Genomic DNA, 27,343 nt, shown 5'->3' on the forward strand with positions numbered 1-27,343 from the left:
ATTTTTCAATTGGGGTAATTTTATCCCCTAGGGGATACTTGACAGTTGCTGGAGACATTTCTAACAGTCAAGTTTCTAGGACTTTTTTTTTTTTTTTACCTCTTTTAAATTGGTAAATAATGATTATTATTTAAAAATCTAAGGAATATTGAGAATTAAAGTCCCTCCAAATTTCACTCTCTTCCTTAGTTACCATATCAATTCTATATGATATTTTTGTTGTTGCTGTTTGGTTGTTGTTTGAAATGGGGTCTCTTTCACCCAGGTTGGGGTGCAGTGGCGTGATCTCAGCTCACTGCAATCTTCTCCACCCAGGCTCAAGCGATCCTCCCACGTCAGCCTCCTGAGTAGCTGGGACTACAGGCTTGTGCCACCACAACTAGCTAATTGTTTTGTATTTTTGGTAGAGACAGAGTTTTGCCGTGTTGCCCAGGCTGGTCTCCGACTCCTGAGCTCAAGTGATCCACCCACCTCGGCCTCCCAAAGTGCTGAGATTATAGGCTTGAGCCACCTTGGCTGGCCATCAATTCTGTATGATATTTTGCCTTTTAATTTGTTTTTTTTTTTTTTTTTTGAGGCAGAGTCTCACTCTGTCACCAGGGCTGGAGGGCAGTGGCATGATCCTGGCTTACTGTGGTCTCAACCTCCTGGGCTCAAGCAGTCCTCCTGCCTCAGCCTCCCAAGTAGCTGGGACCATAGGCAGGGAACCATGCCTGGCTAATTTTTGTATTTTTTGTAGAGCTGGGGTCTCACTCTGTTGCCTAGGCTGGTCTCCAACTCCTGGGCTCAAGCAGTCCGCCCACCTCTATCTCCCAGTGTGCTGGGATTACAGGTGTGAGCCACTGCACTCTGCCTCTGTGGTATGAGGCAGTTCAGATGATATCATGGGTGGACCTGTGATGTAGGCAAGGTATAAAAAAAGAGAGAAGAGACAGAGAAGTGGAAATGTAGTATGAGGAGAGAAGGAGAGGTAGAGAGAGAATGGGGAAAAGAGTGGGGCGGAAAAAGGGCAGTTATGGAGCAATGCTAATAACCATGCCATTGGTTATTTTTTTTTAATCCTGCTTTCAGCTCTTAAGCTGTCCAGGAATCCAGCAAATAACCTCTTAATGCCACAGTGAAGACATGTAAAACATGTAAAAGTTAGTTTAGGCTGAAATGGAAATGGAAATAGATTGACCCTTAAGGTTTTGCTATTTAATATACCACCACCATTAGGATGTTTACAAGTATGGAAAAGAGCATATCATCCTTTAATTGCAATTGCTGTTTTTTTAAAAAAATTGAATATCCAGTGAGTGCTATAGCCTAGTGTACTCTAATCATAATAGCAGTTGCCTTAGTGCCGTCTTTCCTCTGTGAGTCAACTCCCTAGTGTGTGTGTGTGTGTGTGTGTGTGTGTGTGTGTGTGTGTGTGTGTGTGTGTGTGTGTGTGTGTGTGTGTGTGTGTGTGTGTGTGTGTGTGTGTTCTATGGAAGGCATTTTGTTTTTATATATTTAGTAGGAAAAATTTAAAAACCAAAGAGAAACCCTATTTATAATACACTCTAGTATCCTCAACATTAGTTAAAAAGTAAATGTTAAATACTAATACTTAATCCAAAAGAGGTAAATAATGGGGCCGATAACAGAAATCTGTAATAGCAGTGTATCTTGTCTACTGCTGAGTGAGCTTTAGACGAATACGTTTAAAAGGAAATAGACCCATATTTGATGTTTATAGAACAGATAGGCATCCTATTAATTGTGCTGTAATGAAGCTAGATCACATTCTTGGGGCATAAATAAGACAGTCATAGAGATTTTGTTCTAATACATTTTGTTGGGTAGTGTACTCTTCTTAGTCTATTAAAAAAAAACCTTTTACCCCTTTGTCTCCCAAATGTCTCATAAATATTGATTAGAAATAGTGGTAACATTTCAAATATTAGTTCTAAACAGTGATTTTTTTTTTTTTTTTTGTAGAGTTTGAGGGTACTTCAGAACATTTCTCAAGTTCTATGGAATCCTAAATGCTCTGGGCAATAAAAGATTTTTTCACCACTTATATTTGGAAAATGCTTTCCAATATAATGACCTGTTTGATGATTATAGGTAATATTTAATGAGTGCTTAATATGCATCAGATATTGGGCTGGCTTTCACGCATATTTCCTATAATCCTTACAAGTGCCCTCATAAGATACATTGTTTTTGGATGTGCTTTTGGATTAGTTAAAACTCTTGCTTAAGGTTACACAGCCAACAAAAGGCATCATATACTTTGAGGAATGGTGTTCAAGAGCTCCAGTCATTATCAGTCCTCTTCAAAATTTTGCATTTTTTTGTGCTCTAAATTAGCTACATCCACATTCATATTATGTCTGGTGCATGCTAGAATCCAGCTCGATCCAGTCTGTTTGAGAGCGTGAGAAGAGAGTTTGTAATAGCAAATGATGAGGCCCCTTCACCTGGGGTTGTGTTTCTTACTTTTCTTGTCTCTCCTACCAGTAATCATTTTTCATGTTCATTATATATACAACTCTAGCTGCAGGAAGAGTTTTATTTGCTCTCATAGAGAAGAGCACTTGAGTCCTAATTACCTGTATATCCTTCCCTTTCCTTCCCATTAATAAGACTAATCATGCTCTAATACTACTATTATACCACCAGGGTGAAGGCAGAACCTCCATGTTTGGCTTTTCTTTTGTCCCTGTATGCATTTGCAGGTGAAGACTATGACGCAATTACTTTAAAGGGAATATTGCTCCTTTGGAAATATTTCAAAGCTGAGACGACCCACATTTTATTAAATTTGTAAGCCACAGTTAGATTTTATTATAGCAAGGAAGGCCAGACTTATGCAGAATTTTTTCGCAAGAGATCACTACATGTTCTAGAGAAGACTGCTAGGTACTAAATTATTTTCTGAGTTAACTTGATTTTAGTATTTCCAAAGCCATCACTACTCAGACTTTCCAGCCCCTCTACCCAATGATGGAAGGAAGGAGATAACGTCAATGGACTTTTTGTTAGGGTTACAAAGGTGCCCCTCTTTGCTGCTGGGGGGAAGAATAGAATAAGCCTTTCTTTGATTTTTTCATTATTAGGGATTCAGGAAGTTCTTGAAGGGGTGAATGAGGAAGAGAAATGTCTTAGTATTACATTTGTTTCTCTTCTTGTTACTATAATTTATCTCTTGTTCAGAATAAAATCTTTTTCTTTGGCATATCATCAAATGGAAGATGTTTTTAGGGAGAGGGATGACATACTAAGGCATTTGCTACTACTGGGGTCTAGACTGTAAATGTCTGATGAAGCATCATACCTTTAAGACACTGCTTCTTTATTATCAAGTTCCTTATTTTACAAAATGATCCTATACTAGTTGATGCAAGGTGAGCTGTGACAAAGCATCCTTTTAGCCTTTCCTACCTGGGAAGTGTTTGTTTCAGCCATGAGTAGTTAAACTAGTGCCACATTCTTTTCTTTCTTTCTTTTTTTTTTTTTTAGTGGACAGTATAAGAGGGGTATGGATAGCAGTAGGGTGTGGCAGGATGCTAAAAATTCATTCAAAGAAAGTCAAATATTGAACAGATGAGGAAACAAATTCAACACCCAAGCTCATGAAATGATTTCCTTGTGGTCAACAGTGTGCAGTGCAGTCACTTCTAAGTGTTCTCTTTTATAAAGACAGGTCTCCAGAGTGAGAGGATGAATGCCATCTCTTTATGGAAAAACTTGTAAAGCAGAAGGTTTGTAGGCATGTCATATATGCCACTTTCGCTCTTGAAAAGGAAAACACCAAGGAAAATAAAACACACTTAAAAATTAATTTGTAACTCTTAAAACACTGCAAACTGTCCTGCGGAACTTTCCTCTGCAGCCTGGGATGACCTCAGGCAAGATTCCATACATAATGTTTATTCCTAATAGCCATAGTGACTCAGAACTCATGTCATTCCAAGATAGTGTAAGACACAGGCGAGGTGGCTTTCAAACTTTTGACTGTGACTCACAGCAAGAAACATTTTGGAGTAAGACCCACTGCATAGATAGTGCCCACACACATCTGAAATGAAAATTTCATGAAACAGTAATTACTCTTACTATGTTTAATGTGCACCTATTTCTTGTCTTTTAAAATTTTATTCAGTTTTATTTCACTTAAAAAGACAGCAAGAAACCTTGTCTTAAACTACTAAGTTGATTCTGCTACCCAATAGTGGGTCATAACCCATATTGAAATTAAAAAAGACAACACTAGTCTGCTTCAAGGGTTCACTGCGCAGGTGTTCCTACTGCCCTCATGGGACAGCTCTGGCACCTGACCATAGGTCATCTGGTGTATTCCTCAACAAAGCTGGTCTAGAACCTTTTATTTTTTCACAACTCCATGTAGCCTGACCATCCTTTATCTTTAAGTCAGTGATTTGGCAGGAAGAGGGAAGTTTACATTTGCACCTTCTCAGCCTGGGTCATAACACTGGAGCAGCTGTGGCCTGATTCTCATCAGCTGAATCTGAGCCCTGTAAGCAGGGTGTTTCCTAGAGCCATGGTTAATGCTACATCTGATTCTTTGTTATGGGCTAGAACAGAACATGGACTTTGCTGAGAATATGTATATGGGATGTGGGGAGGAGAGATGTGGGAAGGAGAGAAACAATAAAAGGAAGAATGAGAAATTCCTCTTGGGCACATGATGGTGACATTCACCTTAAAAAAAAACCTGCCAGTATTTTTTAAATTGGTGATTTGGGGGATTGGGGTGGGGATGGCTCCTTTGTTTTATTTCTTGCTGCATTTGTTTTGTCTTCTGAATTATGGTACCTACACCAAATTAGTTTCAGTTGAAAAACAACAGCAAAACAGATTCATTCAGAAAAGTTACAAAGAATGGATAGAAAAAAAATTACCAACAGTCCAGTTTAGAATTTGACTTCTCTGATATATATAATAGTGCAGCATGCCATGTAGAGTTACAGTAATGACTTCTTTTTATCCTTAACTTCACGTCTCAGTTCATATGCTTCAAATTTCAGTTTTGCAAAGGGTTAGGATCATGTTTCACATAGTATTGATGGTCAGAGTCAAAGAACGTGTTCTGAAAGGAAGGCTTTGGCCATGCATAGGAATCAAGCCTTTCTCAGGAAAGAGACAAGGCCAAAACACCATCGTTAGTCATCCTCTGTTTCACTATGTCTTTGCGTATATTCTCCTTTGCCTCTCTTTGCTTGTTGCCACCTGGTACTATGGAAACAATAACGGTACCCACCTTGTTGTGAGGAGTCATGAGACTACATGCCGAGTGCCCAGCACATAGTGAGCCCTAGAGCGTGAGAGGCCAGAATGTGGAGGTATTCATTGTTTTATCCCTAGTGTCTAAGACATTACCTGGTATGCAGTTGGTGCTCAATAAATATTTGACAAATGAATAAATAATGTTGGCTAGAATAATAATTATGGTAATAGAGAAAAGATAATATAAGGGACAGTGGGACTGATCTGGGCTGATCACATGCACTCTTTCAAATAATTTATTATGAGTTTGGGAAAAGTGAATCAGTTATAAGACAAACATGTTCTTTTAGTCAATTTAAACAGGAGTACCACTTGACAACACTGGTAGGCATTGGTGATGTAAACATAAGCAAGAAGTGGTTCCTGCTTCAAGAAGTCATAGTCCAGTTGGATACAGCAAAGGTCACAGCATAGCATGAGGAGTATGGACAGGAAGGGCCTGTATCCCACATGGAGCTGGGTTTGGGGCTGGTGATGCAGGGAAGCTAAGTTTTGAAGGATAAATAGCCATTAGACCATCAGAGGAGGGACTAAGAAGGACATTGCAGGCAGGGGAATGGTGAAGTCCAGAGACGTGAGATCATGGGGGGTCACCATGTCATGAGACGGAATTAGGGTTGAGAGTTGAGCCCTGCAGGCATGGCAGAGCCTTATGTCTTCTATCCCGAGGGCAATGGAGAACTGGAGAGATTAAGTAGGTGCAGTTTTGTGTTTTGAAAGAGTGGTGTGTGGTGCAAGTGGATCATAGAGTGTGGCAAGATGAGAAGTAAAGGGATGGAAAAAACTAATCCTCCTGCAGTTTAGGGACAGGCAGGCACACATACTCCATTTTCAAAGGCATCCCAACTGTAGCAACTAAATGGTGGCCAACAAAACAAAAACAAAGCCTTAGTGCAAAAGTAGAACTGTTACAGGTGGCCCACAAATGATAATAACAGTGACAAAACAACAATATCTAATAATAATGCTATTGCTAGTTTTATTATGAAAGCAGAAGCCAGAGCTGCTGACTTTTCTAGCAACTTTTGCAGGACATTTAAATCCCTCTAGCTGGCCCTTTGTTCCTGTGTTGCCATGGAGTGTCAATAAGCCCAGCTCAGAATAACCCAGGCAGTGAAATGAGAGGTACAGCTTGCTCACTGGCATGTTGGCTGGCCAGGTTACACTGTTTTCATTGCTCCCATCTTGGGAGGAGCACTGGGCAGCTGGTTGCCCTGGCAGCTGTGAAGGTGTATGTCTCTTGGCTGCCCAGAGTTTGAAACGGAACCAAAACTTGCCTGCCTACTGAGCATGTGCAGCTCCTGACTGAACTGATAGCAACTGAAAATAGCCCACTGAGCACCTGTCCCTTGTACACCAGCCCCTGGCCGACTGCCATTTAGGACAATGTGGACTTACTCAGTAGACAGGTGAGGTGCTGAGCAGATTTTAATGGTCTTAGGAAGATCTTGGGAACTTTGGCCCTACTTAAAAGGAAGAAAAAAAAGCAGCAGGCTTCTGAGCAGTTCCATTTGGTGCTTCTGTGGTTAGTGGGTGGCCACACTGGCTATGTATGTGCCTGAAGACTTCATATTGTTCTCCTTACAGCAGTTCAGTAAACTAAGTAAGTTTTCTCGTGGAGAGAAAGGCTTTCCTAAGTCTCCTAGTGGTAGCCATCCATGGTTTATACAGCCTCAGCTTTAGAAAGTTTTGGAGTTAAACTATTTTGTTTCATTTTATACCTGCTCTTTAATCCCTAGTGATTGTTAGTCATTTCTACAAGGTGTCTCTTTGCTAGATTATTATTTCTCAGTATTCCAAATATTGGCACAAGTACAATCACAGAATAGAATCCCAGCATGTCAGGAGCTGTCTGTTCCCTTTTGGGATTTCTTCCATTTCCTAATGGACTTTAATCTCTTCGGTAAGCTTGCCATTGTTGGACAGACTTGGTGGCCAGTGTGGATGGAAGCAGGCTCTGGAAGGAAATGCTTCTGAAATAACTGGTGGCATTAAAGCTACTATTTAAAAGTGACCCTTTGTAGATACCTGGGTTATCTTTAGGCTGTCAGTGATCTGCAGCTACAGGAGCCAGAGGGAATCTGCGGAAACTCTTGCTTGTTGCTCTTGCCTGGATTTGTGTTTAGATATTCTTGCTCCCCAGCCAGTGGCCTCGTGACACATCTCAGATTTAGCTGGCTTTCTTCTGCCAAAGTCCAAAATTATTGTAGAAGCTGGGAATGGTTTGCCATGGCACAGATTGAAGGGGAGGACGGTGTGTTTGAAAAGCCAGTTCTGCTTCACAGCACTCAAATGAGATGCTTTCTGTTTCTACCTGGAGTGTAGGCACCTGGAGCCTTTCTGTGGGCCCAGAGGTAAAAAAAGAACAAGCTCAAAATGACTCAAATTTAACTGTCTCATTGTGACTGTAAGATCTTTATTCTATGAATGATAAGCCAATCTTGTTCAATATGTTAAACCTGAGAATTAATGAATTATTTTGGACTATATTAATTAGACTGATAGGGGAAAGAAGATATCTAAAGCAAAGATCAAGTTATAAAGGCTGGTATACAGAGGCACAGGCATGTCTTCCTGGGATTGAAGACATGGGATTCCTTTCTTCATTAACCTTTCATGGAGTTCTGGACTTGGTAGGGCCTTGGGAAGTGAATAGGGAAATTGGAGGATAGGGAAGTAGCATTATCAGAGGCTTGGACTCTGCCCCAAGTTTTTGCCCTTTTGACTGTTATTTTAAAATCTCTTTGGCTTCATCTAGGATGGAAAGTAAATACAGCAGCCCCCTATTTATCCATGGGGAATACATTCCAAGACCCCTGGTGGATGCCTGAAACCACAGATAGTATTGAACCTCATATATACTATATCTTTTCCTATGTCTAGGATAAAGTTTAATTTATAAATTAGGCACAGGAACAGATTAACAACAATAACTTAAAGTAAAATAGAACAATTATAACAATAGGCTGGCATCACCACTCTTGTGCTTTGGGGCAGTTATTAAGTAAAGGAAGGGTTCCTTGAACGCACCTGCAATACCATGGCAGTGGATCTGGTAACCAAGACATCTGCTCAGTGACTAGCAGGATGGTAGCATCTACAGTGTGGGTACGCTGGACAAAGGGATGATTCATGTCCTGGGCAGGATGGAGCTGGACAATGTGAGATTCCATCATGCTACTCAAACAGCACACAACTTAGAACTTAGGAAATGGTAATTTCTGAAATTTTTTGATTAATATTTTTGGACTGTGGTTGATGGTAGGTGACCGAAATAGTGGAAAGTGAAATGGTGGATAAGGGGGGATAAGTGGGGACTACTCTAGTCTGGAAGTTACTTTGTTCCCTCTGTGCTTTTCTCTGGGGTAGGATAAGTTGTGGAGCTAGGGAAGGGGAGTTTAACTAATTCAGGACATTTTCACCTTTAGCTGTGGGTGCCACAGTGCCTGAAGGCTGCATTTCAAGACTTGTTAAACAAATTGGAGCCCTGCTTAACTTTTGAAGGGTTTGTCTCTGTGGTTTGAAAGCTTCCAGAAAGGCCGTAGGGGTGTGGTGGAGGTTCGCTGATGGTAACCAGAGCTGAGATTGGCAACCTTGGAGGAGGCCCAGTCCATGAATCCCAGAGAGAGAGGTACAGTAGGATGCCAGAAGAGAAATTGAAGTGGAGAGTTAAGCACAAAAGCCACCCGCTGCCTCTTTCTCCACTGTTCTGTCTCATCTAGAGCCCATTGTTAAATGTTTCCCGTAAAACCAAAATTCTCAGTGTAGAGCCCAGGTAGGAAACCCTTACTGAAATGCCATACACTCTCTGGTTAGCCCGAGGAGGTGGGGAAAACAATGAAAAGTGATTCCTCAGAATCAACAGTTCTTCCTGTGGCGGGAACAGAGCTTCCAGCCTGAGACATTCAATCGATGGAACCACATTCCTGGCTCTCTCCTAAGACTAAACAAGGAATGACTTCTGAAATGTTTACAATTCGCTGGGACTTTCTCCCCTGTTCCTCCAGATTATTCTGCTCTCTGTTACTCTCCCTATAACTAGAGCTCCACTTAGACATGGCCGTTGGCACATACGCTGAGGAGACAGTATTTTTTGGTTTTCAAAGTATTCCTCAGTAGGCAGTTCCCAGTAGGCCTTGTAATCCTTTGTTTCTCTGAAGCAGACATTCAAGAAGTTTGAAGACAAAATGAAGAAAGGGGTCATTATTTTCTCCCATATTAAGGAGTTAAAACAACTCCTTAATATGCTGTATTTGTTAAAGCCAAGTCTTTGCAACATTCAGAGAATCATAAAAAGCGTGGAAAAGACAGACCAATATTGTCTTAGGTCATTACCCCACAGTGTTCTTTAATTTGTTAGTCACTTGAAAACAGGCTGAGTTTTTTGGCTTCTAAATAGAAGGTGTGGCTGCTGCAATAGGCTTAATTTACAGGGATTATTTCAGAGACAAGGAGTCAGCCCAGACACAAAATAAACAGATGGCACTTTTTTTTTTTTTCTCAGCTGCAGCAGTTCAAATGCAGGATGACTTAGGAATCCTTATCACCTTCAGCAGAGCAAGAAGGGGAAAATGATGTAATTCTCTCTTCCCCACTCCCTATTGAAGGTGCCATTATTTCACTGATAGGGATAAAATGTGGCAGCAAAGACCAGGGAAAAAATGACAGCAAAGAGCAGGGGCAGCTTTTTCTCTACTAGGCAGCCAAGTCCTGCACTGACCCCTCCAAGCTGACGAATTGCAGGTATGTGTTGTGTTTTGATGATTCTAATCACCGTAGCCCAGAGTCCTCAAATCAGCCATCCAGAGAAGGACCACCCACAGAGCCCAGCTGTTCTATTAATGTATTAAATAGTTCCTCATTTTTTTTAGGAACATTTGTGTTTTACCTGTTTCTTTTAACAAATTAACAAGCAAACAATAAACCTACCACATCACAAAAAGTACTGATTTTCTATATTCGTGAGCCCAAGTAGGTGAACAGATGTGACGGTATGGCAAGCTCTTCTAGGAAGAAATGGTTTGCTCAGGCATGCCGGCTTGGTGACTAAGCCCTGCCTTAAGATCTGTGCTGACATTTAAAGACTTTATGGGCTCAGCCTGCTCTGAAAACCAGCATCAGGTCTCTCTCCACCTCTAAATCCTTTCTGTGAAGGGAAAATTCATTCTGAAGCAAATATTCATCAGGCTTGCACTCCTGCCAACCACTGACGCTGTTGTGGGGTATGTAATCAACGGTGAGCAAAGTATTAATAGATGCAACTCACCCTCATGGTGCTTACAATCTATAGGAAAGGTGACATTCGACAGCCATGCAGACGCAAGTATGGCTGTAGCTAAAGAGGGGTTCCTACTTTAAATCTGGGTGTGTGAACAAAGGCTTCTCTGAGGAAGTAACATGTAAGGTGAAATCTGCACAGTAGATAGGCACTAACTAGGTGGAGAGGTGTTGACTGGAGGGAGATAAGCATTCAAGGTGGAAGGAATTCCATACTTAAAAGGACCTGAGATCCCTAAGCAGGAAGAAGAAGCCTTTTAAGAACTTCCAATAACTGAAGAGGAGTCTGAAGAGCATGCAAGGATCAGGTCAACAAGCAGTTGTAGGCCAGGTTAATGACTGGTCTCCACTTTGAGCGTGATGGAAGCCCGAGAGAGTCAGGCTCGTGTATCTGAATGAATGGGAATGCCATTTCCTGAGGCAGGGAACATTGGAGGAAGAATACATCTGGAGTTCAAAATCATGGAAGTTTTTGTTGTTGATACTCAATTTATATGCAATCTCATTTGAACGCCTCTATTTGCCCCCATAACTGCTGAAATACATTTTCTTTTTGGCTTTACAACAACTAAGTGTCAGTCTCTCGGATAAGGAAAAAAAATGATTTGAGTTCCCTAAATGAGTGTTTTATAATGAGAGATTATTTAGGCACTGGGTGTATTTTATCCCTGAGCATATAGCCTGTCCTCTTGTCAGAGGATCAAATGCCCTTCACTAGGCATTCCAGACGGACCTTTGTGTTTCTGTCTTAGGAGCAGGCTTGCTGGCAGTGATACCTAGCATTGCAAAATCCTTCTTAAAGCCTTTGTTTAATGCCAGAGATCTCAAATGCTTTCAATTCTGGAGAGGTGCCAAACTGCTCCCAGATTAGGAGACGATGGAAGGACTCCTATAATCTATAAACCTCATATAAGCTTGCCATTTCAAATGAATGAATTGTTTAGAGTGTTGGAAGGAGTCCAGGGATACTTGAGTTCCGTTTTTAGCTATACAAATTTTGAGCTATTGGACTTTTATAATTACAGTCTAATTTCTGCATTATGATTTGTGCTACTTTGAGGTGAACTTGTAAAAAATTCAGCCTGTTCCTTTTGCTGCCCTCTAGGACAAATCATGGCCATGGGCCAGTTTGTTTACTTGTAGCATTTTCTTATTTGTCTTTTATGTCAAAGACGTTAGTGGGAAATGTTGGTTTTTGTGCACCATTTAGAGTGATACTCAGTTTCAATGCCTTAAAGCATTGCAGAGTGCATGACTGGGCAGGCGTGAATAGGTAAGTCCATAGTGTTGTGATTGCTAAAGTCCCACTTAAACATAAATGTGAATACTTTTACCATGAAGTACAAGATTATACCAAATTGTGGACAGTTTTTAAAAGTCCACGATGCTCTTTGGTCTGCCTCTCTCTCTGCCAGTCCAGCATTAGACTCGGAGGAGGTGTGCCCAGATGGTGAACTGAGGATCATACAGAGCAGGAAAAATCTTTTTAAAGAGCTGGCCATGGTGAACTCCTGGGATTCCCAGCCTGCACCGCTGGTTTGTGGAGCCAGCCCCGTATTCTCCCTGGTGGTTCCGAGGCAGTCTCTGTTTGTGGTCAGAACTCCCTGCTGTTCCCAGCCAGCCCAGGCTGCGAGTGTCTTCACACGGCTCTGGCTCTGGTGATACAAAGGGCACGCAGTGCCAGCCATAACACTGAGTAATGCCGGGAGGTGCCTTCTAGAACAAACAATGTGGGTGAGCTCTGCAGAGAGGGAATACCTCTGGCTTGACATTTAAATTACTGAATTATTCAAATGAATGTCAATTAGGTGGAGTAGACTTTCTGCCTTCTGCCAGGGCACTTCCTGGATATTCGCACAGGCAAGTGTAAAATACTTTACATCAGATACGGTGCTTCCTGTCAGTACTGTTGAAAATCAGTCACAGAATCTGATTATCTGTTCCTTGGTGTTCCTTGATGTGTACTGTATTTATATCACAGCCTGAAAGATTAGGAGTCCACACACCCATACCTGTGGCCCTGAAAGGGGTTTTGTGATCATTCTCAAACCCCACCCCCACTCCCACACCAAATAAAATATCACAGGCCCACACATGTTATGCTTATTCCTAAATTTGACAAGACTGAAAAAGTGAGTCATGGACATTTTGAGTCCTGCTGTCTTCCTTAGAATTGTGGATATTAAGATCCGAGAATGCTATTACTACCTTGCTTTTAACCTTCTTTGTTGACTTAGTAATTCTAGTTCAGAAAATACTTCCATCTACTCCACTCTGTCAGATGAAATTGCCAAAGTGGCATGTAGAGAATGTGAGTGTGTGCATGCATGTGTGTGCACCTGTGTGGTCATTCTGTCATTCTTATGAATTTAGGGTCTTCATTTATATTTGAGTATATATAAAAAATAAATACATGATGAAGGACTTTGCTAATTAGTTATATGGGAATATACAAAGTAAGAAGATTGAACAGTGGATGAGGAACAGTATAGGAAAGAGAAGTTAGTGAAGGTTTTGTACTTCCCAGTTAGCTAACTGTTAGACTCAGCTCAGGGTTCTTTCATATCAGAGATTGAGTTAATTATTACGTATCATTAACAGTTGTCTTTCCTTGCCTTTTTCCCCAGTTGTGAAGGGTAGGTTATGAAAACCCTGGTATTTCACATCTTACTGAAAAGAATCACCAACTTACAGGTAGTTAATCCCTGGTTGTCTACATACAACTACAGAAAGTATATAAAGAATTTAAAGAGAGTGCTTAATAAACAGACGAATCCGTTTGACTTAGTTTGTGACCCTGCAGGATTAAAGCCTAGGTACACCACAGAGTTAGGTATAATGAGTTAAATTTTACTGAAGGTGATATTTACTTGAGGCTGTCACGTCTGGCAAACTCTTTAGGTTATAGTCCAAACGTCTGTCAGGCTCCCTGCACAGCCTGTCAAAAACTAGAGACCTTGGAAAAGCAGTGCTCCTTCCTGCATCTGTGTACTTAGAATTCAGTTTGGGATGGAACTTTAAAAACAGTTTATTTTGAGAGCACATTAGAGAAATGATTGTTGTTGTTACTTTATTTTTTTTAAATTTGGCATTTTTAAATTACAAGCATGGGTGTCCTTAATCCTTTGGTTCTCTGGACTGTCCATTTAGGACCATTTAGGACCAATGATAAGCGGGCTCTCTCTAGTCTAGCGTTGCTGGTTTATTGTTATTCTTAGCAGCCCGTACATTCAGCGAGCTGAGTAAATCATACTCGTCAATTCATTATCAGTCCATGAACAACTCTCTCCCACTTTATTTTTATTTTGCTCCTTCATCCCAGCGCTAACCCCTTATCCCCAAACCAGTGTCAATAGGCACATACTCTTCAATGGGTTAGGTATATATCCTGGGGTATCTATGATCTTTTAAAAGTACTCGGGATGTTAAAATATATGTTTGTGTTTCAAATTTACATAAATTGCATTATTTCAGGTTTAAGCATAGTCTTTTCAATTCCCTGCCATAGATCACAAGCAAATTAGTCTGACACCATGAACTCTCCCCCTCACTCCACCCATCCACTTCCCTCCAAAGAATCATCACCTGTTGGGCAGCATAGTTGGCAGCCCTCAGCCTGCTTTGTGCCATTCAAGAGTGGCAAGCATGTCTAGACTCCCTGGAAATATTATCTTTCAGCTCTTTTTTGGCAAGTGTAAACTTTTTGCTGGATTATGTCAACAGATATACATGTTTCTCATCCTCATAGAAATAGATTGGTGCTGGAATTTCCTTCGGATTTCTCCAGGCAAGGAACATAAAGACTATCTCTTTGCTCATTAAAACTTTTGCTCATTAAAAATGTTTGAGGGCTCTTGATTCTCAGGGGTGAGACTGGTGACATACATAGACTGTCAGCGGCTATTTTGGATTTTCTGCTTTCAGGCATGTCTTTGCTCTTGGATGAGCCCCTTGTGGTTTTCAAAGGAACTAGCAAGTCAATTATAAATAGAAGGCTGTTTCTGTGTGTCTGCATGCACTTACTCTGTGGGACGAGGCACCCACATTACAGTGGGCAGTGAACTATTTTTCCACTTCTTTGAAGAGGGAAGAAGAAAGATTAAGAATGCTTTTCTCTTTTTGAGATAACCCACATCTCTACACACACCCACACAAATCTGTGTAAATGAACTTGACATTTTCAAAGACCTTACCTTAAGGTCTCCTCTGGAAAGCACAGCCACCCGACCTGTTATTTTAAGAAAGAAGCATTTATCTCACAGACCCACTACTGAGGGTTCAGGGATTAGAAGGCGGCCTCTATGTGCCATAGACCTTTGGAGGGAGCTCTGAAAGCTGAATTTCCTAATATGAACAGTGCTTCGGCAAAAGTGGCCTCAGCTAACTAATCAGTGGCCTCTAGGACTTGGCTGTTTACATTTTATCCTCTCTTTCCTTCCCCACTAGTAGAAACTGTGGGACCAGCAAGTCTAAACTAATCATACTGACAAGAGAAGAGAGTAATGTGAAAATGCAGATGCAAATAAGTATTCTCAGAAAGAGACAAGCGGAGTGATTAGGTGTGCTTCCCTGATCATCGTTTCTGCCTCTTTCCATTGCACCTTGAACTCCCTAGGTGTGTGTTCTTCCAGTGGTCCCACCTGTCACCTTACTGTTCAAACATTATTCGGTTCTCTTTGTCTCCTTGTGCCCTCATTCTCCATATTTGGCACCATTTTTTTCTGCCAGCCAAAAATTCTTAAGCAGCTATTAATTCCCACTGTAATCTATGTAAACTTTAGTGTTACCACTAGTGAAAAAGTTAGTCTAGGCATCTAGCTGGAAATATTGGTACCATGGATTGTAATTATAGATTGTACAGCCTTGCAAACTCTTATTATATTACAGGTTGAACATCTCAAATCCCAAAACCTGATATTTGAACTGCTCTGGAATCCAAACCTTTTTGAGCGTTGACCCAATGCTCAATAGAAATGCTCATTGGAGCATTTTGAATTCTGGATTTTTGGATTTGAGATGCTCAGCCGGGATAAATACAACTATTCCCCAATCCAGAAAAATTTTTAAATTTGAAACGTTTCTGGTCCCAAACATTTTGAGTAAGGGATACTCAGTTTGTAGTATATTTCTGCCATGTAGCTGCAAGAATGTCAGCATTCCTTGTTTTACGAGTTGATGGGGGTTTGTACAGAGCTAGCAAAAATTGGTATTAATAGGCCGGGCACGGTGGCTCACGCTTGTAATCCCAGCACTTTGGGAGGCCGAGGCGGGCGGATCACGAGGTCAGGAGATCGAGACCACAGTGAAACCCCGTCTCTACTAAAAATACAAAAAATTAGCTGGGCGTAGTGGCGGGCGCCTGTAGTCCCAGCTACTCGGAGAGGCTGAGGCAGGAGAATGACGTGAACCCGGGAGGCGGAGCTTGCAGTGAGCCGAGACTGCGCCACTGCACTCCAGCCTGGGTGACAGAGCAAGACTCCGTCTCAAAAAAAACAAAAAAAAACAAAAAAAACCCAAAAAAAAACGGTATTAATAGCTGCCATATATTTACGAGCTTTTTTTTGGGAATAGAATAAAGGTGATAAACATTATGTTCCAGTAAAACATTTTATTTTGATGCAATAATTGGGATCTGAGAGCCAATCAAGCTGAAGGTTATATGAACACCACAGGGGGAGAAGCTCATTTTCGGAAGTCTGTGGACAGATGATAGCCAGTCTTTGTCCTAATATGATCTAAAAGGGTGCACGGCTTATATAAATGAATGGCTATGTTGAGAGGCAATTATTATTTGTTGGTTGGTTAGGTGACAAGGTGACAGAATGTGGACCTCATGGTTGATGGTGATGCTTAGCTTGACTTTCTGTTGATAGAGGTGTTTGGAATGGTCATTCCCTCAATGAAGGTGAAACTCATACGGTAATTCCTCTTTTTTTTTTTTTCCTTTCCTTTCTCTCCTTTGCAGATGAGAAGCCCAAGGTCAACCCCAAACTCTACATGTGTGTGTGTGAAGGTCTGTCCTGCGGTAATGAGGACCACTGTGAAGGCCAGCAGTGCTTTTCCTCACTGAGCATCAACGATGGCTTCCACGTCTACCAGAAAGGCTGCTTCCAGGTTTATGAGCAGGGAAAGATGACCTGTAAGACCCCACCATCCCCTGGCCAAGCCGTGGAGTGCTGCCAAGGGGACTGGTGTAACAGGAACATCACGGCCCAGCTGCCCACTAAAGGTTCCCATGGACTTTTCTATTTCTAGATCAAGGGGTTTTGTTAGTGTTGTTCTGGGTCCATGTGGGTTAAAGATCTAAGTAGCTATGAGGCATTCCACCTACATTTTGAATCAGAGGCGAAGAGCTACAAGGAAGGTATCCTTGGGTGAAGAAGAGAAAGGACCAGCCTTTTGGCATCTAAAAGAAGGATGGGCATTTTGGGGAATGTAAGCAAGGTGATGTCCATCTTTGGGACAGCTTGGCTGACCAGTTAGCTTTCTCTTGGTTGCTGTGACTCAGGTGAACAGCTCCCAATACCTTTTTATGTTACTGACCCATGATGTCGTTCATTGTTTCTGAAACAATTCTGGTAGTAAATACTCATCTCTGTGTCAGGTGTGTAGGGAGGAAAACAGAACGGACTGGTGACTGAATGGAATGCCTTTCCTGTTTTATGAGGAAGGAGACAAAAGAAGGCTCGCTGACCTCTTCTCCCATATCTGATGCCCAGTGACCCTATCACTGAAACTTGAAGCAGGATGAGATTTCACACAAACCCTGTAGTTTTTGTGGAATCTTCTCTCTACCATCAGTACAGATTGCATACGCTAAGGAAACCAGTCCACCTCTGAAACTGTTTCCCTATTAAATAAGCCCTAAATTGCAATCTTAAAGTCTCTGCAAACATTTCTGTAGACTCATTCTAAGCCAAATTTATTCTCTTACCATATAGTACATTTTTAATAGGTTTAGTTATTTGATTTTGCACTCAGAAAAAAGAAACAAACCAAAAAGTGGAGGAGAGGTAACGATGAGCATCCAAAACTAGAAATGTCAGCCAGCAAGGAAGGAGGCAGAAGAACAAAAAAGCTGATGCAAGATCATGTTCTAGTAATTTTGAAGTTATGGTGATGACTTTAAGGCATATGGAAAAAGTTAAATTCTGACAAGCAAATAGGATTGAATAATCAAAAGGGTTTTAAAAGAGATCAAGTATTTACATGGTTAAAACTAAAAGGGTCCTTGATGGAATAAAATTTACTGTTACACTTTGTGAGTTAAATTTTCATTAATTGGGTGGGTAGACATAAACAAATGTCTGAATTCATACAAACATTATTATACCAACTGTGAAGTTTCTAATCTGCAGATCACTCTGCTAGACCTTGAGTTTTAATAGAAGATTTTTTTTTAAACTTAAGGACATTCTAATCTGATTAGGGTGGCCACAGTATTTATAATTCAATGTTGTGTTTTGTTAGTTTTACACTTTCTCATACAAATGACATATGCCATGGAGTATGATGTATGCCAAGCTGTTGATTAGTTGGGCTTGGAAAGTTAAACAAATATGTAAAGGAAGTTAGGCTTGTGATTGGATGGCTGAAGAGACCAGTAATATGGAAATGGGTAAGGCCTATGTAGGGAAGAACAGGGCCTGATGACATAATGTCATGAAGAGGTCTGAACCCAGGGAGTGAATCAGTGAATGAATGTCTGAATAAGTGAGTAAATGAAGAGAGGAATGGATGGGTTCCTAGGCAGAAATTGTGATGTAAAAAAATCAATGAGAAATCAGCAGTAGACACCCAGGATATATTAAAGACAGAGACCACAGATGGGTAATTTGGTTTTAGCTCAGGTAGCCCTTTCTTTTAAGGATAGTAGAGTGTCTGTAAGGGCTTGATGGTGAAACATACCAAATCCAAGTTAATAAGAGTAATATCAAAGATTTGTACAGTACTTTATATTTTAAAAGCACTCTCACATTCGTGCATTAATACAATTGATTCTCAGTGGAATTTTTTCAAATTCTAGTTGTGTCTAATTGAACGATGGTTAAAATGTCTGGGCCATTGGCCAGGTATTAGGAAGTGTTTTAGTTTTAATACTTCGTGAGTTGTGAGACTATGTGGTCAGGATCAGGAGCTACTTGTTAGGATATTGGTTATGCTAATAATAAGTAAGCAGTGATCCTTACAACTAATTCCCCTTTTCTCCCCCAACTCCAGGAAAATCCTTCCCTGGAACACAGAATTTCCACTTGGAGGTTGGCCTCATTATTCTCTCTGTAGTGTTCGCAGTATGTCTTTTAGCCTGCCTGCTGGGAGTTGCTCTCCGAAAATTTAAAAGGCGCAACCAAGAACGCCTCAATCCCCGAGACGTGGAGTATGGCACTATCGAAGGGCTCATCACCACCAATGTTGGAGACAGCACTTTAGCAGTAAGTCATGACCCCACAAGGAATCCCAAGCATAAGGAAGATGTGTGGAGACACGTTCTTATTTTGAGCATGAAACGCTAACCAGTAGTGAGTGACTGAACAGTGTACACACATGCTGTTGGTTACTTATGTCCTAGACAAGCACATGCTGGCACCTGTGTAGTCTTCCCATATCAGAACAGCCATTTTAGATAGACATTTAAATAAGGGATGGGATTTATTTTAGTAGTGTTGGTAGTTAGTTACTTTTCTCTGAGGAGTAAAGCAAAAGAGACAGAGAATGGTTGCCTACAATTTTGGAGGGTTGGAATTTGTGGTCTTCAGTTACTCTATTTTTAGCCATAAAAGTGCTCTTTTAAAAAGGCACCCTTTGCTTAATATTAAATATTAATTTCCTTTCTAGATTATTTCAACACCCTGTAATTTAAGGCTTAAAAACTTGACATCCAAAAAAAGCAGCTTTTAAATTTTGTATGCTCCTGTGGTGCCCCCTTGTGGAGTGCAGTCATTTGGTTAAACTGGTGTTGTCCAATAGAAACATGTGCATCACATATGTAATTTAAAATTTTCAATTAGCCACCTTAAAAACAAACAAACGAAAAAACCCAAAAAGTTTCTTAAAAGTAGATTAAATTTTAACAGATATCCAACCAAATACATACCATTTTTGTCATTTCAACGTATAATTGATTAAAAAATTATTAATGTAAATTTTATATTCTTTTTGCTTTTGAAGTAAGTTTTCAAAATCTTGTGTGTATTTTACACCTGTAGCATATATCAGTTCCCACCAGCCACAGTTTACTTGCTCATGGCAATGTGTGGCTAGTGATTAGCCCGTTGGACTGCATGGTGTTAGAAACTATTGTATTTATACATTAAAAAAAATTATTCTTTTGCATATTTTTAAATGATAAAATCACATTAAAAAGTGACTATCTCCTTTTATTTACCTTTTAAAATTGCTTACCAAGTGTTCATTTTAAAGACGCTTTGAACTTTAAGTGGGGAAAGGGTATCACTTGCTCTAAATAGAAGGTTATCATAAAGTGCAAAAGAAAAAATAATAACATTTTGCATGGATATTATGCTGAGTCTGATGCTTACTCTGAAAAATTTGAGATTTGTGGGTGTTGAGAGTGCAAGAGACATGCCAATACCAATTTGAGACTGTCTCCTTGTCACGATCCTATTAATTGAAAGACAATCAAAGTAATAACTTTCTAATGTGATTCAGTGTTACTTAATGCCGTTGCCCATGTGTATTTGAAATCATTTTGCAGTTAAGTCTTGTTCTGCTAGACAACAAGCTTCAAAGCGTCTGATAGTTCTGCAGTTACACTTTACCTGCAGCTCCCCTTATGCTGGAGAAGACTTCCCCTCACCAGTAGCCATCTGGGTAGCACAGATGCTGCACCCGGACAATTGCAGGACCCACCTTTGGCGGGTTGTCACAAACATTTGGTAGTGCCTGATATGGGCTGGGAAACATCCCATTCTACTGCCTGCCCCATCACTGGGCCACTTTTTGGTATATAAAAGGGGGAAGTAACCTTCTGTAGCTTCCATTTACCTACTGTTTAAACTATGGTACAGTGGAACTGGGGAAAGAGAATGCAGTATAAGGACATTTCATTTCAAAAAGTAGAGAAATACAATTTTTTTTTGTTAGATATATACTTAGAAGTCTATTTCAAGCTTTAAGGAAAATTAAATGAGTTTATTGAGTTAGTAGCAAGAAGATGTGAGGATGAATCCTGACAAAGCTTTAGCAAAGCAAGATTCTAAAATAGGTTAGTTAGAACTTCATTCCTCAGAGCTGCTAACATAACTAATTACCAAGGGCAATAATAGGAATATCTGATATAAATTAGTTTAAATGGCTTTTAGTATTTTGAGAGAGGAATGGAGCATATGCCAAAATAGTCCTTTAAACTCAACCATGTCATGTGACAGTATATCATGATATAGTAACACAGTAAAGAACACTATTTAAAACAAGTTGTCATTATTGGTCTACATACTTGCTTATTTAAGCAATATGCTCATTTGTATATTTCAACAAAGCATACCCTTACTAAACAGCTCATCTACATTGAAAAACAAGCCTTGGTCATGCATGGTGGCTCATGCCTGTAGTCCTAGCACTTTGGGAGCCCAAGGGGGAAGATCACTTGAGACCAGAGGTTCGAGACCAGCCTGGGCAATATAGTGAGACTCTGTCTTGAATTAAAGAAAAGAAAAGAACAAAAAGAAGGCTTGACATCTGAGAGTTGAGATACATGTTTGTTACTCTTGGGTTGATTTTTTATTTTTCCTTCCCTAGGTCTATGAACAGGGTTTAGAAGCAGGATCATACATTATGAAAAAAAGAACACATTAGTTTAATTTTCAGAATTATTCTTCTCGAAAAAGAATGAATGAATAAGGAGAAAAAAGAACCGCAAGAGAGAAAATGGTTAGGGAGATATGAAACTCTGCTTCATCTACACTCATTTTCTTGTTGATTATCCCTTTTGTGGTTTTTAAGGGTTCTAAATTTCTTCCGTTGGATGTTCAGCTTTTGGTAATTTTGCCGTTCAACAGTACTTCACTGGTGCTCAGAGGAAGTGAAAGAAGATGAAATTCACACAAATCAATGTATTGCTTTAGTAGGCCAGCCAAAATGTTTGGGAAAGGATGAGCTTTGGGGAATATTAAGTCAATATTACTGCAACCCTACCTTTATCACCCATCGGCACAATATTGTTTATTACAGGTAATCTAGGCCTGATACCTGCTTCTTGGCTTTATGCTGAGAGTAAGAAGGAAAACCTTATCAATGAACTAACTGGGAATGTTTTTGCCAACACCTTCATTTGTAGACATTAACTTGGGGCACTGGTTTTATGTTTTCAATGAAAGCTTTATTTGTTTTCTTCTCTGATTTGTGAGTGATTCACATTAAGAAATAACAAATAGGTGTTGATATAGTTTTGCTCCTCACCTGCCTAAAAGGAAACTTCCATCCAGGCAGCCCATTGCTGCCTGAGCTTACCAATTTAATGATCCACATGGTCATTGGAGTCTTTTCATTACAAATCACATTAGAGTTGTTTGTTCCTTATTCCTAGTTTGTTTGTTCCTAATTAGAGTTCCTTAGTTGGTATGGCAACTAAAGTGAATCATTTGACAGATACTTAGTGAGAATAGCAGAATATGGTAAATTATACCCAGTTCTTGAAGTTGAAAGGACCCCCCCATCCTTTTCTGTTCCACCTGCTATTCTCTCTACTGCTTCCCTTGAGATCATCTCTGCTTCTTGGGCTTTCTGATTTACACCTTCAACTTTGACTGCTCAGCTTCTTTCATTATATATTTTATTTGGAAACTCTGCATGTAAGAAAGGACTACTTATCCTTCGGGAAAACCTATCATATATTAGGTGAAGTGCTAGCTTCTAGTATTCTGAAATAAAACCTGTCCTGGCCAGGTGCGGTGGCTCATGCCTCTAATCCCAGTGCTTTGGGAGGCCAAGGCAGGCAGATCACCTGAGGTCGGGAGTTTGAGACCAGCCTGACCAACATGGAGAAACCCTGTCTCTACTAAAAATACAAAATTAGCTGGGCGTGGTGGCACGTGCCTGTAATCCCAGCTACTTGGGAGGCTGAGGCAGGAGAATCACTTGAACCCGGGAGGCGGAGATTGCAGTGAACCCAGATCGCGCCATTGAACTCCAGCCTGGGCAACAAGAGTGAAACTCTGTCTCAAAAAAAAATAAAAAATAAAAGCAATAAAACCAGTCCTTCTTCCTTCTTCCAGGGGAGCTTTCCATGTACACTTATAGGCCATGTGTCCCGGATTGCTGCCCTTCATGTGAGTTACAATGTCATGCATGCTAATACTCCAAAGTGGGAGCTATATTGCTCAATCGTTTCTTTTCCCCCTTGTCTTAAACCACAGGATTTGTTGGATCATTCATGTACATCAGGAAGTGGCTCTGGTCTTCCTTTTCTGGTACAAAGAACAGTGGCTCGCCAGATTACACTGTTGGAGTGTGTCGGTAATTCTTTTTTTTCCTTTCTTTGTGGGTAATATGCAGTGTTAGTTGTGTTTTTGAACTAAAAGACGGAACTTGGAAAATCTGCTTTTTGTTACCCGTTGTTTCCTTATTAAACTTATGAGATGTGGTCTCTATTCTGTATGACTCATGTTGGAGCACCTGAACTTGTTTAAGCTCTTATCAAAGGAGTCCATCACTAATGAGTACAGAGAATGCCGAGTCAAAAGCTTTCAGTTGTAAGTGGACCCTTTGGGATGATGAGAGAATGCCCCAAAAATGAACTGATATGGTTGCTCCTTACCATAGGTATTGGATACTCTGAAGTAAGTAGGCTTTTGGACAATAAACTTCTTTATTGCAATTCTTTAATTCCTCTCATTCTTTTCTTCTTTTTAATGGCAATAATTAATGAACATAATTAATGAAACCAAGTCTAGCAAAAGGATCTTTATAACTCCTTTATTTAAATATGAGTGATATGGCCGGGCACGGTGGCTCACGCCTGTAATCCCAGCACTTTGGGAGGCCAAGGCGGGTGGATCACGAGGTCAGGAGATCGAGACCACGGTGAAACCCCGTCTCTACTAAAAATACAAAAAATTAGCTGGGCGCAGTGGCGGGCGCCTGTAGTCCCAGCTACTCCGGAGGCTGAGGCAGGAGAATGGCCTGAACCCGGGAGGCGGAGCTTGCAGTGAACCGAGATTGTGCCACTGCACTCCAGCCTGGGTGACAGGGCGAGACTCCGTCTCAAAAAAATAAAAAATAAAAAATAAATAAATATGAGTGATATACATTTCTCTGTGGCCTCTCACATTTTCCCCATACATGAACATATTTGTATGTAGACATAATCATGTATACATAATTTATGTCCCTTTTTTCAGTTTTAAGCTCATGAACATTTCATGTGTTTGTACACATCACAAATATTTTTGAAGATTATGTAGCAGTCCATGGAATGATAGTGTAACTATAACCATACTGCTTGAAAAAGATTTTGCACACATTGCTTCTTTCGAGTTCTCAGAAAAAATTCCCAGGGATTGGGGGTTCCTGGGCCAAAATTTGTAAGTTTTTTTATAGCTTGTTTTATATGCTGCTGATTGGCTCTCTAGGAAGATGGTACAAAGTGCCTATTTCCTGATTTTTGTTAGCTTTACTTTTATGTGGCAGGTATTTGCAAGTTCCATAATCATTTCCCTAAGTCTCTCTTTTAGACGGCTTGCAGGGATGGCTGCAGTAGCAATAATGGGTTGGCAAGCTCTCCACACCCTCCTCCTAGTGCTCATGGTTTCCGAGGGCTGGATTTTGCAGCTCCTGCCGTTGCATCTTTTGCTTTTGGAAGGTGACCTATAAGCTGCCCCCACCACTTGGCTGCTGTTCTCCAGATTTTCTTCTTGTTTTCATGGGAAGAGGGACACCCCCAATCTGAGTGGCAGAAAGGGGGAAGGGCAGAGGTAGAAAGGGCAGTGGCTGCCGCCCTAAGGCACAGGAGTAACCAGGAGGAGCTTGGTTGTCCTTTCTCTAGGTCTACAGCTATTGTCACTGTTTCCCACTTCTTGCTTCTCCTCCACGGCAGATTGTGAATAGAGAAAATAAAGATGGAAAAGCCCCAAATGTGCTCACTAATTTCAACCAGAGTTGTCCTCTTGTACTAACTAGTATCTTTTTTGATTATGAATAAGATTATCTGGATAGTGGTGGGAAGACATTGAGGAGGTAAATTTCCCTGTCTCATCTCCCCTCTCTACTACTATTCCATGCAAGCTATCTCAAGATTAGTCTTCAGAGATTGGCTCCAGAGTCCAAATGGCAAAATAGTAATGCACCTTTAAAATACGTAGTTTCTGGTTCTGTAGATATTCCTCAGCATTTTTTTTGAAACAGTATAAATGTAATTATTGCATTTTCTTGGGTTATGACTAAATACTTTAATAAAAGCAATGCCTTTCATGAGCTTGTAGTTAGTGTGTTCATGTGGTACAACTTTTAGTAAAAATATATGTGATGAACTGCATGGATGGTATGCTATTTTTGGTTCAAAGACATGGGAAGTTGGGTTAGGGGAGTCATTTCTGGATGACGATCAGTGAAACTACAAATTTCAGGTGCCTTAAGGGAGCCTTTTTGTGGGGCTCCATGGCCAGGGCTTTCGGGCAGCTCTGCTTTTGTTTTAGGGGCTTCTGCATAATGATGAATTTGCAAAAAGCATTTAACAACTTAAAAGCATTTGAAAACCATTGAAAAATATTTCTATTTTAATTTACCTACCTCGACATTCATCTTCTGTTTTCTTTAAAACAACAACTAAAAAAAGGATTTGAGGTAATTTTATGTCCATAATTCCCTGGGATATTTTGCTCTCATCCCCAATGACAAAATGAGGACAAAGGGAAAGTAAAGATACAAAACAGAATCAAAGGCAGGAAAAGATTAGCATATCATTTTTCTGGCAACCAGTATTTGTAGTATCTTAGCACTAGGCCTTATCTTGAGCTATAAATGCTGGGCAAATTGCTATGACTTTATTAAAAGGAATCCTGTACTAAATTATATTTGTGTGACCCAACAGTGGCCCACAATGAGCACTTGTTAACCACATTGAACATCCTTTTGGGTTAGTTGTTGGTATTTAATAGGGACATGGTATTCTTGTCAGGTAATCCAGATTTAGTAGTTGTGATTATGATTCAGGTGTGTCTCCTGGAGAGAACTGCTTCTCTCTCCATGTTTGGGTTTTCAGTGGCTTAGTGTTCCAGCAAAGAACTGTATTCCTGTATATGCAGGTGGTGCTGCAGCTGCTTATTAGAAGCTATGTGATTCTAGCAGCCACTTGCCTGGGTAGAAAGCCCCACTGCCCTGCAAGTTATATCTCTTGCCTCGTTATCTAGGCTGATTATACCCCTTGTTGATCCTCATAGTCTTGTGGTAATTACCTCCTCCTCCAACCTCCCTGATCACCGCTACCTATAATTAAAGAGAAGAATAGAAGAGGGAGCACGTAGTTGACAAGCTGACAAGTGTGTTGCTGCTGCAAGAGGGGGCCATGCACCAAACAGATTAGATCACGAGTAGAGTTGCCACGTTTTCCAAAATGTATTCTCCAAGTAGCCTTTTCAGTGTAGCCCACTTGTAGCACCACAGGAGCTGTCTGACAAACAAATACCATGACCAGTATCAGAAGAAGTCAGATCTGTTCTAGGATTATGTAGTTAAGACTTTGCAAATCCTGTTTTTGAAATACATCTTCTGCCAAGAAATCTTTAGGGATGGCAGTGGCTGCTTGTCGATCTTCTATGCAGCATTGTGTTTTGGTTTGTTTTTGTTTTTTAATCCTTAGAACACACATTTTAAACTTAATTGTTCTCCTTTGTGGAAAAAATGCATATCGAAATTCACCAATTTGGACAGTGCCTATGTTGATCCTGTGTGAGGGGAAGGAACCAAGGAAGGAATTCAGTTTACTGATGTACACTTTTTTGGCTTTCAGAACACAATTGAAATTTAATAATCTGTACCATTTCCTAAGTTTTACTTTCATGTGTTTTAAAAGTCATATGCATTTTATACCTTTCAACAGAGGAATTTAAATGTAAACTGAGTAATTAGCAGCTAATTATACAATGCAGATACAGAAGGCAGTTTGTTATCACAATATGGTAGATGAGAGGGGCAGCTTCCACCTTATTTTTGTATGTCTTTATAGGCCAAAAAAAAAAAAGCTAAAAAATAAAGGTTGTGATATTTATATTCCCAAGCTGAGTTTCTCCAGTAAGCAATGGAGGGATTAAGAGTTGCATGCACTAAATTAATTGGCTTATTCTTAATGATGGGCTGGCTGCCTCCAAAATGCCTACTGTTCTGTGTCACCTATGTTTTGTTTTCCATAGGGAAAGGCAGGTATGGTGAGGTATGGAGGGGCAGCTGGCAAGGGGAGAATGTTGCTGTGAAGATCTTCTCCTCCCGTGATGAGAAGTCATGGTTCAGGGAAACGGAATTGTACAACACTGTGATGCTGAGGCATGAAAATATCTTAGGTAAGTACAAGGATAACCCCCTCATTAATTGTATCTAGGGAGAAATAATTGTCTGCCTTTGCTCTCTCCGTTTTGGTGAATGTGAATTTGAGAGTGTCTCCTAAAAAGCAATATAGGGATCCTTAGCATTTATATGCTGTTTAATTTTCTCAAACACCAATTTCTTATTTAAATCTGCAAATAAGTTTAAGACTCTCTGGATGATGAAAAGGAAATCCACTAGTGCTAATTCTTATTCCTACATCTGCAGATCGTTATTTAAATAACAAAAATTT

At 40.4% G+C, this 27,343-nt stretch overlaps 1 protein-coding gene across 3 annotated transcripts in view; it reads left to right on the plus strand.

The window, feature by feature from the left end:
- Window positions 1-27,343, plus strand: part of ACVR1 (activin A receptor type 1) — a 147,433-nt gene that overhangs the window by 84,318 nt on the left and 35,772 nt on the right. For all 3 annotated transcript variants that reach the window (XM_032755659.2, XM_032755662.2, XM_032755660.2), the window contains exons 4-7: window positions 16,523-16,786; window positions 18,778-18,989; window positions 22,932-23,031; window positions 26,922-27,068. In XM_032755659.2, coding sequence (XP_032611550.1) covers window positions 16,523-16,786; window positions 18,778-18,989; window positions 22,932-23,031; window positions 26,922-27,068 — 723 coding nt within the window. The remainder of the gene's footprint in view (window positions 1-16,522; window positions 16,787-18,777; window positions 18,990-22,931; window positions 23,032-26,921; window positions 27,069-27,343) is intronic.

The sequence above is a fragment of the Hylobates moloch genome, unplaced genomic scaffold (assembly GCF_009828535.3).
Source record: "Hylobates moloch isolate HMO894 unplaced genomic scaffold, HMol_V3 SCAFFOLD_1, whole genome shotgun sequence".
Lineage (NCBI taxonomy): Eukaryota > Metazoa > Chordata > Mammalia > Primates > Hylobatidae > Hylobates > Hylobates moloch.